The sequence below is a fragment of the Vulpes vulpes genome, chromosome 12, assembly GCF_048418805.1.
Source record: "Vulpes vulpes isolate BD-2025 chromosome 12, VulVul3, whole genome shotgun sequence".
Taxonomy (NCBI): Eukaryota; Metazoa; Chordata; class Mammalia; order Carnivora; family Canidae; genus Vulpes; species Vulpes vulpes.
Window position 1 is genome coordinate 86,372,942 of NC_132791.1, and position 14,633 is coordinate 86,387,574.

Sequence of the window (14,633 nt, forward strand, 5' to 3'; positions counted from 1 at the left end):
GACCCCGGCCGGGCCGGCGCAGCTGGAAGGGCCGCCCCCTTCCCGCCCCTTTCGCGCCCCTTTCCCGCCGCCGCCGCCGCCGGGGCCCACTGCGGCTGCGCAGGCCTGGGCGCGGCGGGGGCGGGGCGCGGCGGGAACGCGGAAGGCGCTGCGGCGGCGGCGGCGGCGGCGCGGGGCGCGGACGGGGAGGGGGAGGGGGCGGGGCCCGCCTTGAGTGAGCGGGGCGCGCGGGTGACAGGTGTCGGGCGGCCGAGGGCGACCCGGGGCCGCGGCGGGGGCGGCCTGAAGCCTCAGGGGACGAGACGCGGCGGCGGCGGCGATGCTGGAGACCCTGCGCGAGCGGCTGCTGAGCGTGCAGCAGGATTTCACCTCCGGGTGGGTATACGGGGGGGGACACGGAAGGGACCCGGGGGCCGGGCCGGGCCCCCCGGACGCCGCCCCCCTCCTCCCTCTTCCCTCCTCCCTCCTCCCCGCACCTCGGTCCCGTCGCGGCCGAGGAGAGGAGCGAACTTTCCGGCTCTGAGGAACTTAGGTCCCGGCCTGGCCGCGCCGCCCGGTGCGCGGGGGACGCGCGGGCCCCTGTCCCGGCGGGGGGCGGCCGCGGGGGAGCGCGGGTCACGTGGCGGGCGGGCGCGCCCCCGACTTCCTGCGGCCGCGGAGCACCTGCCGGCGGGGCCCGGGGTCCTGCGGGGGGGGGGGGGCGGGGGCCGCAGGTCGTGGGCCCGCGCGGACGGCCCCGCTCTCCCTCCCCACCCCTCCCGCTCTGCCCGGGGTTCGGCGCTTCGGTGGAGAAACTCTCGGGCCGGGCGAGCGGCCGAGCCCCAGCGACACTGCCGCACCTGCCGGCGGCCCCACGCTCGGCTTGGAATCACCCGGGAGTCGTGGGCGACCCGCAGCCCCGGCTGCAGCCCCGGCCCGCGTAATCCGCCCGGGGCTGGAGCTCTTCCAGGAGGGCCGCAGCCCCCGCGCCCGGCACCGCGCCGCCTGGGACTCCGGCGAGCCCGCGACCTGGGGCCCGCAGGCGGAGCGATGCGAGCGCCGGGGGGTGGGGTGGGGTGGGGTGGGGGGTCTCATCTCTACCCCCAGCGACTGTGTTGTTTTGCAAGTTAGCTGCACGGTCTTGCCTCGGTTTCCACGACTGTACAGCGATGATAAAGATGGTACTTGCAGGGTTTGGAGGTTAATGCGTGAGCGCGTGAAATAACCCGCAGAACAGCAAGCGCGGTGTCCTCTGTTGTTACTACTTAGTGCTTAATTCGTTTGCATTTTCTTATTCATTTCTTTAGAAAAAGTGCCCCCTTCATAAAGAGTGTGTTAGCTTGTCATACAAATCCTTTGGAGAATTTTCTGAGTAAGGACATCTCCGTCAAACATCAAAGGGCTTTTTTTTTTTTCTTTTCAGATTTTATTTATTTATTCATGAGAGACACACAGAGGGAGAGCCACAGGCAGAGGGAGAAGCAGGCTCCATGCAGGGAGCCCGGGGCGGGGGGGGGGGGGGGGGGGGGGGGGGGGGAATTCCATCCCAGGACCCGGGATCATGACCTGCAGATGCTCAACCGCTGAGCCACCCAGGTGCCACTAGGGTTTTAAATTTTCAATGAGAAAGATGCTGGCTAAAATTTTATGGGACAAAAATGTTCACATGCATTGCCTTCTGAGTGCTGAGTATTTGGAGCAAATACTTGAGCGCTTACCACGTGTAAATCATTTTTGATACTTTCAGTTTGGAGTTCTTAAGGATAATTCTAGATGCTCTGGGAGTGCTTCATTTATGGGTTGTATGGGTTGGTTTTTAGTTTTGTTTGCATGCTTGCAATTTTTTTTTCCATTTAAATTGAAAAAGGAACTTCTGGGCAGCCCGGGTGGCTCGGCAGTTTAGCCCTGCCTTCAGTCCAGGGCATGATCCTGCCCCCCCCCCCCCCATCGAGTCCCACATAGGGCTCCCTGCATGGAGCCTGCTTCTCTCTCTGCCTCCTCTCTCTCTCTCATGAATAAATAAATACAATCTTAAAAAGAAAAGAAAAAGGAAGTTCTTTTCAGGGTGTAAATTATTTAAGAATTTGGGTGGTATACTGGAATGGTTTGCCTGGAGCATGAGAGTAGTCATATTAGGTAACCCCCCCCACCCCGGGTACACCCCTGTTATCATTACTTTCAACGAGTTGATGACCTAACAGCCTGGCTTCTGGTAGTTACTGTAACTCTAGGTTGTATGGGTGCTGCAGAAGCTGTTCATTCTCATGACTTTTGCTAAGGTTAAACTTAGCTAGGAATGTGAACTCTGGACTCAAACCATCATGGGAGATCTGGGTAACCTGAGTTTAGGGTTTAGTTAGGAAGGGGGTTAGAGGGATTAGGAAGGGGGTTTAGTTAGAACCCCTCGGGGAAATGACTAATTGACAGTGTGGTAGACTGGAGCCACTTGGGGATTAGACATCTTGAGAGGGTTTGCATTCCATTTAGGCACTTGTTTGGCTTCCTCCTGGAGGGATCATGCTCAGCTGACTAGCTACTACTCTCCATCCAGGTGGTCTCTTGTGCAGCTAACTGGAGGCTCGAAACTCTGCTACTCACTTTTGTCCAGTTCACAAATTCCTGTGTGACTCTTAACCAAGAAAGAATCCTCTTGATTCATTTTAGTAAACTCTTCCATATTCAGCTTGAGATCAACCTATTTGAACATTTTGTCCTGATGAGGAAAGATGAAATTAAGCACAGCGTCTGTGTATGTTGCATGAGGGCAGGGAGGGATTCTGAGGTGAAAATGATATGGCCCTCACCTCCCAAAACTATCAAATTGTACTTGACATACCTTTAGAATACTTGGTTTTCGTGCCTATAGAAACTGGAGCAACTGGTTTCTGAAATACTTCAGGAGCTTCCAGTGTTGGGTTGCCCAGGGGAATCAGTTAGAAGGCAGGCCTACTGGATCTCTGTGTTCCTCAGTGTTGCTCTTCACAGTCACCCAGAGCACCAGCATCTCAGAGCTTTTCTGCTCATTTTCAACTAATGAAAATTCACGTAACTGGACTTTCTTTTTTTTTAATATTTTTATTTATTTATTCATAGAGACAGGCAGAGACACAGGCAGAGGGAGAAGCAGGATCCATGCAGGGAACCCGATGTGGGACTCGATCCCAGGTCTCCAGGATCACACCCTGGGCTATAGGCGACGCTAAACCGCTGTGCCACCGGGGCTGCCCATAACTGGACTTTCAACACAGACTGATTTATTTATTTTTTATAGTAAAAGAGGATTAGTTTGATCAGTTCCCCAAGAAAATGTCACATCAGTGATAAAAGCATGTCTGATGAACACAATGAATTTCCTTCCACTTTCCACTCAGAAAACATGCTTCTTAAGATCACTTAAGGACAGTGGCCAGAGATGCTGGTGGTGTAAGTGGAGGGGGACTCTTAAGTTCTCCATGGACCTGGGGTCTCTTATAAATTTTTTTGAACAATTTATTTGAGAGCACAAGTGCATGAGGGGCTACAGAGGGAGAGGGACAAACAGACTTGCTGAGCAGGGAGCCCTGCTGAGATCATGACTTGAGCTGAAGGCAGGTGCTTAACAGGCTGAGCCACCCCGGTGTCCTTTTGTAAATTTTTATTCATTATAACAGTTATGTCAAAATTGAGATAAACCTGGAAATTATATCATCTGACATAAGTGGGTAGCTGGCTGGCCCAAAGGACACAGGAGTGAGGTTCTGGGCCTCACTCTTCTCCCCTCACCTAAGTGAGGCCTAATTTCACTTACTCAAAACTGTTGGAGCCTTTTGGGAAGTTGACATAGAACATGCACTTTTTAGGGACAGACTTGAACTCTGAGGAAACTTTGGGATATACTGAAGCACATACTTCAAATCCACTCTGGTCTTTGGTTTTTGTCCTTTTGAGCGGTTCAGACCAAAAGCCTCAGGAATGAAGCAATGAGGCATGCAAAGCCTGCAGGGAATTGAAAATCAGATTTACTGAAGGTTTATAGCCTGCCTGTCACCGACTGGTGTTTCCTGTTTGTAATGCTCCGGGGTCTTGTGGGTAGGGATAGAAAACTTGTCTTGTTGCAACTAGGCAGTGGGTGTTTCTCCCCAGAGGCCACCACTGTCCCCAGCTTCACCCCTGCCCAGCAGACTCATTTCCTCTGCTGCCCTCCTTTAGTATCAAAACCTGGTCAAAGGAGAGGATCGAATAATCTAATTCATAGTATGGCAAAATGCCGACATTTTGCCTAAAATTTTGACCCTTCCATGATTACTCGCCTGTTTAATAAGCAGGAAAAAAAACCCTCAATATTCAACCCGACTTAATAACTATTTACTGAGTTCCTACTAAGTGTCAGACACCAGATGCGCTCAGAAAGTGCCCTTTTTCACGGAAGCTTTTTTTCATTTTATTAAAACGCAAACAGATTTAAGAGGCTTCTCCCTCAGTTTCCTTTACTAATTGGTGTCTATATCTTGAGCTGGATCCTGGGGCTGCAGAGTCATGGGCAATGGAAAGGGAAGTAGAGGGAACTGAACAGTAAAGATACAGGTAGGTGATCTGTGTGTCTGTGAGCCCAGAGGGAGGCGTCCTTAATTCAGATGCATTTACAGAAGGCTGAAGGCTTCAAAGAGGAGGTGGCTTCTGTACTGGGCCTCCAAGAATGAGGAGGGATTGTAGCAGATTTGGGTGAGGACGTTTCCAAGACAAGCAGTTGTGGGAGCGGAAGCTGGAAGGGAAGTTTAGTGACTAAGAAGATCTTTAGTGCTTTGCTGAATGAATTCATTTGTCAAAATACTTAGCACTTTGTGACAAGTGCCATCCCAGGAGCCAGGATGTAGCAGAGAACCCGGCGGGCAGTAAATAGCGTCCCTGGGCTCTTTCTAGTGGCAGGAAGCAGAAGACCTCGAAGGTAAAAAAAACTGTCACCAACAGTACAGCAGGTTAAGGGAGTTGTGGGGGGGATGAGATGATTGCTACTTGATACAGAGAGGTCCTGGCTTATTTTTATGTTGACTGAGTCTTTGAAGGTTTTTGTGGAGGGAGCAGCGTGAGCCTGCCTGTATTTCTGGAAGAAATTTGAGAGGCCGTGTGATGGGAGGGCTGGAGATGTGGAATAGGGACGTTATTTGGGAGGCTCTAATTATGGGCCAGGGGAGAGATGATAAGACCGTGCTGGTGGTAGCCGTGTCACAAGGGAGTGGATGTGACAGGCGTGGGGTGGATTTGTAAACAGTGCGATGTAGGAAGGGAAAAAGGTGGAGAACTTAAGAATGTAGGAAGGGAAAAAGGTGGAGAAGTTAAGGATGTTGACTTTGAAGTATCTTAGATGATGTCATTTACAAACAAAAGCATTTCAGAATAGTTTTGAAAGAGAAGCAGTTGACAGCGAATTTGTTGTACGAGGTGAACTTATGGCTTGACCTCCAAGAAGCAGTTGGAAATACAGGAAACCCTCCGGAGACAGGTCAGAACCAGTACGGTGTAGTTGTGGTTAATTAGGATAGAGGTAATCTAAATTCTTCTCCGTTTCCTGACTTTTTGCAACTTTGGTGTGACTCAGGCTCCACAGCTGAGGGTCATGTGTACTTTGTGGGTTTTTTTAAAAGATTTATTTATTTATTTTAGAGTACCAGTGAGCTAGCGAGTACAGGGCGAGAGGGAGAAGGAGAATCTCAAGCAGGCTCTGCACTCAGCGGGGCTCTAGCTCATGACCCTGAGATCATGACCTGAGCCGAAATCAAGAGTCAGATGCTTAACTGAGTGCCCCCCCCCCAACCCTGCACCCTGGCGCCCCGAGCCATGTGTACTTTTAAGTGTGAGGATGCTTTGTTTCCATGGTCTTGTTTTTAAAGAGAGGGGAAAAAATGATAAACTTTCATGGACAATAAATGGGATTTGGATTTGTAAGCAGAATTTAAGGTCAGAACAGGGAGACATGAGCACGGTTAAAAGAATTGAACCTTAATGACAAAATATGCTCTTTAATATGTTTTTGTGGTGTTTACAACAGTCATCGTGAGCTTTCATAATAGCTGATGAGGTTAGCTGAGTAGGAAATTGAAGCGCAAATGAATGCCATTAAGGTCACCCCATGAGGTTGAGTCAGCTAGAGAAAGCACATTTTCTGCTTCTCATTCATTATAGTGCTCCGTATTATTCTGTTTATCTGCTTCTTTTTAAACTTGTTGTGGCGGCTGTTTTTGCTAATCACCTCCTTGTCTTAGGAGATTCTTCCATTTTAATATTCTCTCCAAGACCTAAAAAAATGTTATCATTTTTTGTTGTGCTTGTATCAAATCAAGGTAAGTCTTGGGAACAGTCTAAAAATAAACTTTTTTTGTGCTTGTATCAAATCAAGGTAAGTCTTTGGAACAATCTAAAAATAAACTGTTGAGGTGTTAGGACAAATTTGAGTTTTACTGTTTTGAACTTCAGTGTGTGTATTTGTTGATTTTGGTAGGCGATAACTGTCAGGTGCTCATCTGAGTCTAAATTGATACAGTCACACACAGCAGTCCTAATGTCTTCCTGGGGTTGTGTGGGAAGAAAACTGGGAACTGGGGAAGGAAGCCTTTTTCCAGGAACTATGTACATAGTTTCTTAATTTTCTTGGTGGAGGTAATTCTTATACATTTGATGTGCATTAGCTGTGTTTACAGAATGCTGCCAAAGTCGTATTTGGAATTTTATTTAATTCCTGTGGCAAATCATTACGGTCAGTTTAATACCACCATTTTATGTTTGAGGAAACTGGGATATTACACCCAGATCAGTATTGCCTTCTTAGTGAGTCTTGACATTGTGGAATATTAAATGGCTTTTATTAGCGAGCTGTTTCCAGCGCAGAATCACTGTGAGAAGTTTTAAGTAGAATTAGAACACGATAAAAACAGTATGCTACTTTTAGTTGAAATCCTAGGGATTTGTTTTTGTTTTTGTTTTTGTTTATGTTTAAGATTTTATTAATTTACCCATGAGAAACAGAGAGAGGCAGAGACACAGGCAGAGGGAGAAGCAGGCTCCATGCAGGGAGCCTGATGTAGGACCTGATCCTGGGTCTCCAGGATCAGGCCCTGGGCTGAAGGTTACGCTAAACCGCTGAGCCCCCTGGGCTGCCCAAAATCCTAGATTTTGAATATGTATTTCAGCAAGGAACTTTTTTTTTTTTAAGATTTTAAAAATTTATTTATTCATAGAGACACACAAAGAGAGGCAGAGACCCAGGCAGAGGGAGAAGCAGGCTCCATGCAGGGAGCCTGACGTGGGACTTGATCCTGGGTCTCCAGGATCACACCCGGGGCTGCAGGCGGTGCTAAACTGCTGAGCCACCTGGGCTGCCCAACTTTTTGGGTTTTTTGTTACTTGTATACACACACACATACACCCGATCTTATTTTTGTTTTCCAACTCAAAGTAAGAATAATAGTCCTTGTGACCCATTCTATGTTGCTCTCCTCAACCTTCTTCACTGTTTCTCGCCTCCTTCCAGCTACTTTGCTTTCTCCATCGGTTTCTGTTCTAAATTTTGGCACACGGATGATTTATGTGGAGAAGGTGTGATGAGAAAAGATGAAGTGCTGAAAGGCTGCGTTTATTACAAAAGTGTTTTTACAAAGCAAATGTAAAAAATAGAATCACACAGCGAACCCCATATATTCATTATTCTGATTCAACAGTTGTCAACCATTGCCACATTTGCTTTGCCTCTCCCATAGGTATAAATCTCAGATCTATTATATCTCTCCTACATCAGTTTGCACTCCTAAAAAAAAAAAAAAGAGACTTTACATAAATGCAATGCCAACATCATACTTAACAGAAGTAACACTGACTCTTTGATATTATCAGTTATCTAGTCCATAATCAAATTTCGTGGTTCCTAGAAATGTCTTTTTACAGTTGATTTGTTCAAATCCAGATCAAATAAGTTCCACACATTACATTTGGTTAAGGACCAAACTGAAAGCAGATGGTTATTAAGGAGCTGCATGGAGAAGCTCCCATTGACTGACCTTTCCAACAATTTTATTTTTAGCTGCCTCTGACATTCCTTCTTGCTCTTTTATTCTGAACTAATTTTTTCTTTTTCGGGGACGAGTTGTGGAGGAGCATAACAGATTTTATATATTACAATTGAGAAAGTAAAAGTTTATTTCAGAAATAAGTATTTAATGGGGCACCAGGGTGGCTCAGTCGGTTGAATGTCTGCCTTCATCTCCGGTCGTGAACCCCAGGGTCCCAGTACAAGTGCCCCACATCGGGCTCCCTGCTCAGTGGAGAGCGGGCTTCTCCCTCTCCTCTGCTTCTCTCCCGGTTCATGCTCCCACTTTTGCTCATTCTCTCTCAAATAAATAAATAAAATCTTAAAAAAAAGTATTTGAAATACTAACCTCCATATTTGGCAGACCATATAATAAGAATGGTCCATAAAGAATCTTTTTTTTTTTAAATTTATTTGTTTATGATAGTCACACAGAGACAGAGAGAGAGAGAGGCAGAGACACAGGCAGAGGGAGAAGCAGGCTCCATGCACCGGGAGCCCGACATGGGATTCGATCCCGGGTCTCCAGGATCGCGCCCTGGGCCAAAGGCAGGCGCTAAACCACTGCACCACCCAGGGATCCCTCCATAAAGAACCTTAACAGTTCCCTTGCAGTATCCTTGTACACGTAACTATATGGAATTGTCCAGAGTCACTAAAAATAGTACTAAAATCAGTTTGAGTGTAACGTACTGCTGGGTATAACCAACCTAGTATAATTCTACCTGGATGTTACAACTAAGGGCCTTTCTCGACTTTTGGAGTGGAAGTGATAGAGCCTGATTGTTGAAATAACTTTTCCTAGTTGTTGTGTACTCTTAATTTAGACCAGATTTACTAGTTGCCAAGGTGAAGCTTGGAAATTTATATTGTTTCTCTAGGACAGTTCAGACTCTGTTAATACAACTCCCTTGACTCATCTGGAGAGAGATACACAAATGGGTCTTGTATTAAAGAAATTTCAGAGTCTTTTGAACAATGCAGAGAAGTTTATCACATTAGTATTTTTGTTTTTAAAAAACAACAGAGTAAAGATTTTTGTATGAAACTGTCATTCCAGTTTTTTTTTTTTTTTTTTTTTTTTTATAAAAAGTCTCTTTTTGGTAGTGAGCCAGGCATTATGCACAAAAGAGATGGAGTCCTCTGCCCAGGCTTGCACATAGAGGTGCAGGCTTGGGGGTGTTCAAGGAGAGTCACCTGGTATTTTAGGCAGTTTCTGGCTGATAGCAGTCAAGCACCTTAAAGAAGGGCCCCCTATTTCTCCTTTTATCAAAGGCTTGTTAGAGGTGGTGGTGGTACAGTGGCCTATGTTTCAGACGCTATTTGGAAATGAAGATTTGTTAAAGTAACCACGTGAAGAACATTTACAGTGATATCTTATTTTACATGATAATGTCTCACAATATAGCACTCACTTTTTTGGCAACTTCTTATAATAGACTACCATATAATTAATTGGTACAGAGTCGACAGCCAAAAGAAGGTGAAAATGGGCCAGTGAAGTAAAAATAGATTAAACAAATCTATGAACTTCATATGATATATGTAGTGGAGCCTATTTAATTTTATTTTTCTGTGTATCTCTAGGCCATTTCTCTGTCTAGCCCAGTAATTTTAAAAAGCCAATAATAGGGAGTAGGCTGCTGTAGTTAAGTAGCTAGAAGCAGTAAGTTATCCCTGATAATCAAAACACCAGTGGTGTGGAGATGGGGGAGATGGGGAATTTACATTTAGAAAAGAATAGAAACAGGATCCCAAACAAACTCAAGTGACCATAGATTGATTTCAAGTTGGTAAATGAAAAGACATTCCTAGCTCAAAAGGTCTGAGGAGATGATTATTTGGCCACAAAATTTAATCAGTGGTATTATTCATAAGAATGACCTGGAGTGAGCAGAAAATGTTCGATAGAATATAGCAAGTCCTCTTTAATGAAAAAGGTTTGTGATATATTTTAAGAAGCTTTTGATCAGTGCTAAAATTTCACAAAACGTTGGTACTTAAAGAGCTTTGAGTGCCTGCTATCATTTCAATTTAATAAAATGTGGTGCTTAGATGTCTTTGTTATCTACCAAATTCACCTGTATGGACCACTTCTTTTTCTAATGATGCCAGGTAAATGACATTTCTCTAGTCCAATCTGATTTAGGAATTGTTTCTAAGGGATTGAGGCAAGAAAAAATATAAAGATGTTTTCTACAAATGTTTGGGGTATCTGATGTACAGTAAACACTCAATACTTGTCTGGAGAGGTGCTTAATTCTTGCTAAAATAATTAGCCCATCCAATCTAAAATTTTAAGAACTATGGAATTCATGATTGGAAAAAATCTCTTAAGCTGTAAAAATATGATATTTTATACTTGTTGAATTATAGGCTGAAGACTTTAAGTGACAAGTCAAGAGAAGCTAAAGTAAAAAGCAAACCAAGGTAAGCCTGTGCTAAGATTTAATTTACTGTGACTTAAATTTTATACAGCTTTCGGCTCTAGTTATAAAAGTACGGTTACTTTAGTGGATTTTACATCTGTTGAGTGCATTGACAAAACAATCTGATTATTTCTAAATTGTGTAACACTGGAAGATTTTCTGATAAAATTGTGAAATGGCTGAAGACATGGTGAGGTGTAGTTTTTTTCTAGGACAACCAGTGGTTATTATTTGATCACAGTTAATCATTTTGTATATTAAGCACAAAGTAAAAGTCCTGCATTATTGAGAAGCAGATTAATAATGAAATAGTACTTGGCGAGTGAGCCTGTGGAGCTGTGTTACATGTTTTATATAAAAATACCAGTGGTCGTTGTACAACTTTTTCTTTTCTTTCTTTCTTTTTTAAAGGAAAGCACGACCAAATTTCACTTTAAGCCTAGAGATTATGAGTTTTTTTAAAAATATATTTTATTTATTTATTCATGACAGACACAGAGAGAGAGAGAGGCAGAGACACAGGCAGAGGGAGAAGTAGGCCTCACATAGGGAGCCCGATGTGGGACTCGATCCTGGGTCTCTCCAGGATCACATCCCCGACTGAAGGCGGCGCTGCGGCGCTAAACTGCTGGGCCACCGGGGCTGCCCGGGATTATGAGTTTTTAAAAACAATTCTTATTATCTAGCATTTTATCAAGGTATTCATCGTATTAAGTGCTAAAAATAATCTATAAGGCAGAGTGATGGATGACAGTAGTTTGCAGTATTTTCGTTGTGAAATAAAATAAGACATTTCTCTAAAAGTTTAGGTGAATTGTCATTAGTAACTTAAAAGTATTCCACATTACAACTGACAGTGTCAAAATTCTCATATGTATTTTTTTTTAAGTTGGCCTAAAGTGGAGGCAATTTTAATAAAATAAGTTTCTGTTTTTGTTTTTTGGCAGGACTGTTCCATGTTTGCCAAAGTACTCTGCTGGTCTAGAATTACTTAGCAGGTAAATGTTTGCATTTAAATAAAAAATTATGCTTCTGACTATTGTCTAAAAATATTTTATACTTTTATAGATAGAAACCTTAAAACAACTAAATTTTACCTAAACATAGTGACTAGAAATGATTAACTTCTTCATTTTCCTGAGGGGTTTTTACATTTCATTGATGAATGCAAAGGCTATTCATATTCAGACTTTGAGTAGATTGATCACTCTTGTATTTGCTAGTCAATACTTTATTATGTGTATTTATGTTTATGGTTTTTCTGTTGCAAGAAAATTGATTTTGGATTTAAGTCTTTGAATTCTCTTTGATTTTTAATTTTATACTGTTTTTTCTCTACTCCCCTCCTATTGGCATGCAGATCAATATTAAAATACATGATTTTCTTACATATGACACCAAAAGCATAAGAAACAAAAGAAAAAAATAGATAAATTGGACTTTATCAAAATTAAAAACCTCTGTATTTCATAGAACCCATCAAGAAAGTGAAACAGCAATCCACAGAATAGGAGAAAATATTTGCAAATCATTTACCTGCTGAGGGACTTGAATCTAAAATATATAAAGAACTTTTATAACTCAACAATAGAAAGACAACCCAATGAAGAATAGGCAAAGGATTTGAATAGATATTTCTCTAAAGAAGATATAAATAGCCAATAGTCAGATGAAAAGATGTTCACCATTTGTGGATGCTAATCAAGACCACAATTGAGATACCACTTCACACCCACTAGCATGGCAGTGATCAAAAAGACAGAAATAACAAGCATTGTTGAGGATGGGGAGAAATAGAGCCTTTTGCACACTGCTGGTAGGAATGTAAAATGGTGCAGCTGCTGTGGAAAACAGTTTGATAGTTTCTTAAAAAATTAAACATAGACCATGTAACCTGGCAGTTTCACACCAAGAGAAATGAAAACTTATGTCCACATAGAAACTTATGCACAAATGTGCATAGCAGTTTATCCATAAAGCAGAATTATTCATAATGGCCAAAAAGCGGAAACAACACAAATATTCATCTACCAATGAGCATATATTTTAGTGGCGGAAAGGAACAGAGTGCTGGGACATACTGTTCTCCATGTAGATGAAACCTAAAAACCAACACGAAGGTTATGTATTACATGATTCCTTTTACGTGAAATGTCCAGAATAGGCAAGTCCCTAGAGACAGATTAGTGGTTGCCAAGGATTGAGAGGGGAATGGGTATGGGTTTCTGTTTGGGGTGATGGAAATGATTTGGAATTAGATAGTAGTGATAGTTGTCCAACTCTGTGAGTGTACTAAAAACTGCTGAATTGTACACTTTAAAAGGGTGTGAATTACCTCAATATAGCTGTTATAAAAATATATAGTTTATGTTATATGTGCTTCTGAAGTTAATAATATGTTCATTCTTCTGAGCTGCATTTATGATGACAAAGTCACCTATGCCTACATTTTACTTTTTCTTTTTTAGCTCTTTACTGGATTTCTTTTTATGGTTGCTAAATCTGGAGATATTTTTTCTTGTTTGTAATGGAAAGTACTTAATTTGATACCAATTTCCTGCTTGGTTTTGTTGAGTGAAGAGCATAAGTGAACATCAAAGAAGGTATATAGTAAAAGTCGGTGGTGTACTGTTTACATTTTATCTCTTAAATAAATCTAGTGATTTAGTTGAATGAACTTCATTGAAAGATTTATATTAGATGTGTAGACTTTCACGTATGGTAGTTTTTTGAGACAGGATGCCTTGTGGGACATGAAAATTTACAACCATAGGAAGATGTCCATAGTATGCCATTCATTGCCTTGAAAAACTGTTTTTTCTTTTTGGAACTAATAGCAAGTGGAGGAAAGACCATTTTAAATACCAGATCTCTATATTATAATTTTTTTAATTGTTAAAAATTGTGATAAAATACCCATAACATGAAATTTACCATCTTAACCATTTTTAAGTGCAATTTAGTAGTGTTAAATACATTCACGTTGTTATGCAATCTCCAAAACTTTTCATCTTGCAAAAATGAAACTCTGTACCTATTAAACAACAACTTCTTCCCTACCTCTGGTGAACATCATTTCATTTTCTCTTTCTGTGAATTTGATTAGTCTAGGTGCCGCATATAAGTGAACTCAGATAGTATTTGTCTTTTTGTGACTGGCTTGTTTCACTTAGCATACTTTTTTTAATTCTAATGTAAACTTTTCTGTCCAAGCATATGTCAGAATTTTCTTTTTAAGGCTGATGAATGTTCCATTATAACTATCTACCACATTTTCCTTATCCTTTCATCTATCAGTGAATGCTTAGGTTGCTTCCACCTTTTGGCTTTTGTGAGTGATGCTACAGTGAACATGAGTGTGCAAATCTCTCTTCAGGACTCTCCTTTCAAATTTTTTGGATATGTACTCAGAATTGCTGGATCATATGATCATTATATTTTTAATTTTTTGAAGAACCCCTGTAGTATTTTACAGAGCAGCCACACCATTTTACATTTCCACCAACAGTGCGTGGCGATTCCCATTTATCCATATCCTCACCAAAAGGATTTTTTTTTTAATAGCCATTCTAACTGATTTGAAGTAGTATCCCATTGTGGTTTTGATTTATATTTCCTTAATTACTGATGGTGGTGAGCATCTTTGCATTTACTTTTATATATCTTTTTTAGAAAGAAGTCCTTTGCCCATTTTTGGATAGGGTAATTTTTTGTTGGTTGTTGACTATCCTTTCCCCATTGCATGGTCTTGGCACCCTTGTTGAAAATTATTTGACCATGTATGTGAGTATTTATTCTTGGGCTATTTCATTGGTCCATATATCTGCTTTTATTACAATAGCACACTGTTTTGATTATGATAGCTTTTTAGTAAGTTTTAAAATCAGAAAGTCTGAGTCCTCCAACTTTGTTTTTATCAGGGTGGTTTTGGCTATTCAGGGTCTCTTGAGATTTCCATATGAATTTTAGGATGGATTTTTCTTCTACAGAAAATGCCATTGGAATTTTGCCTAATTGCTCTGGCTAGATCTTCTAGTACTGTGTTGAATAGAATTAGCAAAAGCAGGCATCTTTGTCTTGTTTCTGATTCTTAGAGAAGTATGATGTTGGTTGTGGGTTTTTCCATATGTAGTTTTTATTATGTAGACATCATTTCCTTTTTTTTAAAA

General features: G+C 42.2%; 1 protein-coding gene across 3 annotated transcripts in view; it reads left to right on the forward strand.

Annotated features, from left to right (window-relative positions):
* The first annotated feature begins 131 nt into the window (after nt 1-131).
* The window catches only part of DTNBP1 (dystrobrevin binding protein 1), a 127,538-nt gene continuing 113,036 nt past the window's right edge, over nt 132-14,633 (forward strand). The window contains exons 1-3 of one of the 3 annotated variants that reach the window (XM_072729085.1): nt 132-375; nt 10,412-10,465; nt 11,412-11,462. In XM_072729085.1, the coding sequence (XP_072585186.1) occupies nt 320-375; nt 10,412-10,465; nt 11,412-11,462 (161 nt within the window). In that variant the 5' untranslated portion in view covers nt 132-319. The remainder of the gene's footprint in view (nt 376-10,411; nt 10,466-11,411; nt 11,463-14,633) is intronic. The other 2 variants (XM_072729086.1, XM_072729087.1) reach the window with 2 other exon arrangements.